The 2,500-nt window shown below is 38.3% G+C and overlaps 1 protein-coding gene across 1 annotated transcript in view; it reads left to right on the forward strand.

Annotated features, from left to right (window-relative positions):
- Positions 1-2,500, forward strand: part of LOC137616379 (diuretic hormone receptor-like) — a 399,151-nt gene that overhangs the window by 145,491 nt on the left and 251,160 nt on the right. The window contains exon 2 of the mRNA XM_068346068.1: positions 1,619-2,318. Coding sequence (XP_068202169.1) covers positions 1,925-2,318 — 394 coding nt within the window. The 5' untranslated portion in view covers positions 1,619-1,924. The remainder of the gene's footprint in view (positions 1-1,618; positions 2,319-2,500) is intronic.

Here is a 2,500-nt window from a genome sequence, read left to right on the forward strand (position 1 = left end):
CCATGGTACAGAGGTTGTGGCACTACCTAAGACTAGAGAACCATGGTTTGATTTTGGAGTGTCCTTCTCCTACAAGAGCTGCTTACCATAGCTAAAGAGTCCCTTCTACCATTACCAAGAGAAAAGTAGCCACTGAACAATTAGTGCAGTAACCCCTTGAGTAAAGAAGAATTCTTTGGTAATCTGTGTTGTCAAGTGTATGAGGACAGAGGAGAATACGTAAAGAATAGGCCAGACTATTCAGTGTGTGTGTAGTCAACGGGAAAAAAACCGTAACCAGAGAGAAGGATCCAATGTAGTACTGTCTGACCAGTCAAAAGACCCCATAACTCTCTAGCGGTAGTATCTCAACGGGTGGTTAGTGCCCTGGCCAAACTACTACCAGAAAGGATCCAAATACAAACATTCAATACTAAGTGTGTTCTCTGTAGGGGATGGCATTAAAAATAAAAAATATACAATGCCTTATTCATAATTTACTTCAATGCTAAAACGTAAATAGACCATCTATGACGTCAAACTCCGATAGCATTACCAGCACATAACTTCACGAGGAACGCATCAAATCAGGCCCCATCCTCAAAACACCCACAGACTTTGCCAATCACCCCTATCTTATATACACACACACACGTGACTTTTCTGGAATTTAAGGCCTTTTTTTTTAAACCTATCCTTCACAACGCCTATCCAACATCTCCTCCTCTTAAACCTTTAGTGCTCCTGAATTATGCGCTCATTTCATTTCGCTATTTTCATACACTTTCGCCAAAAGTCCACACCCCATCAAAAAAAAGTCTAATCCTTATAACACCTTTCATGCAACTCTACATTTTTTATCCCATCAATTTTGCTTAAGCCCCTTCATGCAACTCTACATTTCTCATCACATTAATTTTGCTCAAGATCATTTCAAGTCTCAACCTCTTCACTTTCATTCACATTTATGGTCTGCTATTCACTCTAATAGAAGGGAATTGGCTCAACAATCTGTTCATAGCTTTCCACCTACCTAGGCTTCTGTATACGATTTAAGCATTCCCAGTCTTCTCTAATCTTACCATCATCCATCAGGTTACCCAGAGGCTCTGTGGTTATGCTACATACCCAGTTTGAAAGAGACAGTCTTCGGTTTAATGGCGAGATGAAACGCTTGAAACCCATTCTATTAGATGCCACTTTGATGACCTAAAGTAAATAGTGAATTAGGTCAATGTCTTATGAAAAATTGTAAGTCAAATATAATATATTGCGGCCAAGAAGAAACCGAGTATTGGGCTGAAAAGTTGAAGCTAAAATACATATTGACAGCCGAATGGGTATCACTAGAGAACCACCCGCATAAGAGAGCCTCCCTCATAAGGAATAGCACCTTTTTGAATGACATAAAACGTTGCGTACTAGTTTGTATATATATATATATATATATATATATATATATATATATATATATATATATATATATATATATGATAGATGCGTGTTAATACAGAGGTTAATAAAGAGAATATCTTTAAAGACTTTAGCAATCAATCAATTGAATTTTTATTCTATCATTGTTGTGTCAGTTTACTACTTTAAAATTATCAGTTTTTAACTCTAAAATTTTCTATTGCAGATCTGAAGGGCGGTAAAGTGTTCAGCAATGATGAACGAGACAGATATAAGTAAACGGTGTTTTCCTAGTGTTACCGGAGTTCCGGCCGCAGAGGAAGATGACCAAAAGCATCACTGTCAAGAAGGATCTCCTCTGATAAGTGAAAAAGCATTGAGCAGAAACACACGTCATTGGCACTCCTTTTCAGCAATGTAAACCAACATAAGAAAGGTTGGTATTCCAAAAAAAAGAGAGTATTGTAATCCCTCCTTTCATAATACTTGAGTGATGTGAATAAGTGGTTCATACAGTGACCTAAGCTACACCATGCCCTCTCTGTCGGTCCCAGCCGAAAACGAAGACTACTTTGCTCAGGCGGATTCCTCCTCAAGAGAGAGTGACATTTCTAGCATTCCAGCGGGTGATGATGAAGATGAGTTAGTGAATTTTGGCAGGGTGTCAGAAGCTATTAGTGAAGTTCAGGAAGAGTTAATGGGCAAATTTATGGAACAATCCAACGTTTTCAATACCACAGATGACAACCTAAAGTTACAGCAATGTTTCTATGAGTACATAACTTCCATCCTTGAGCCCGACCATGACCCGACGGCTTGCCCCGTTAAGTTCGATGGAGTGTCTTGTTGGCCAGAAACGTCTCCCGGAAGGATGAGGGCCATACCCTGCTTCAGTGACTTTAATGGAGTCTCTTACGATCCATCCGGTAAGTGTTCAAAGGTACTTATTCATTTAATTTTTTCTTTTTCTTTTAATACCTAACCAATGTTTTCAAACAGTGGTAAGCCTTTGAAAGCCTATGGAAATATAAAAAGCATTTTCTTATCATTATTTTGAATCTATTTGATATTACCCCCCGAAACACAATATAAAAAAATTCTTCATCGG

The sequence above is a fragment of the Palaemon carinicauda genome, chromosome 22 (genome assembly GCF_036898095.1).
Source record: "Palaemon carinicauda isolate YSFRI2023 chromosome 22, ASM3689809v2, whole genome shotgun sequence".
Taxonomy (NCBI): domain Eukaryota; kingdom Metazoa; phylum Arthropoda; class Malacostraca; order Decapoda; family Palaemonidae; genus Palaemon; species Palaemon carinicauda.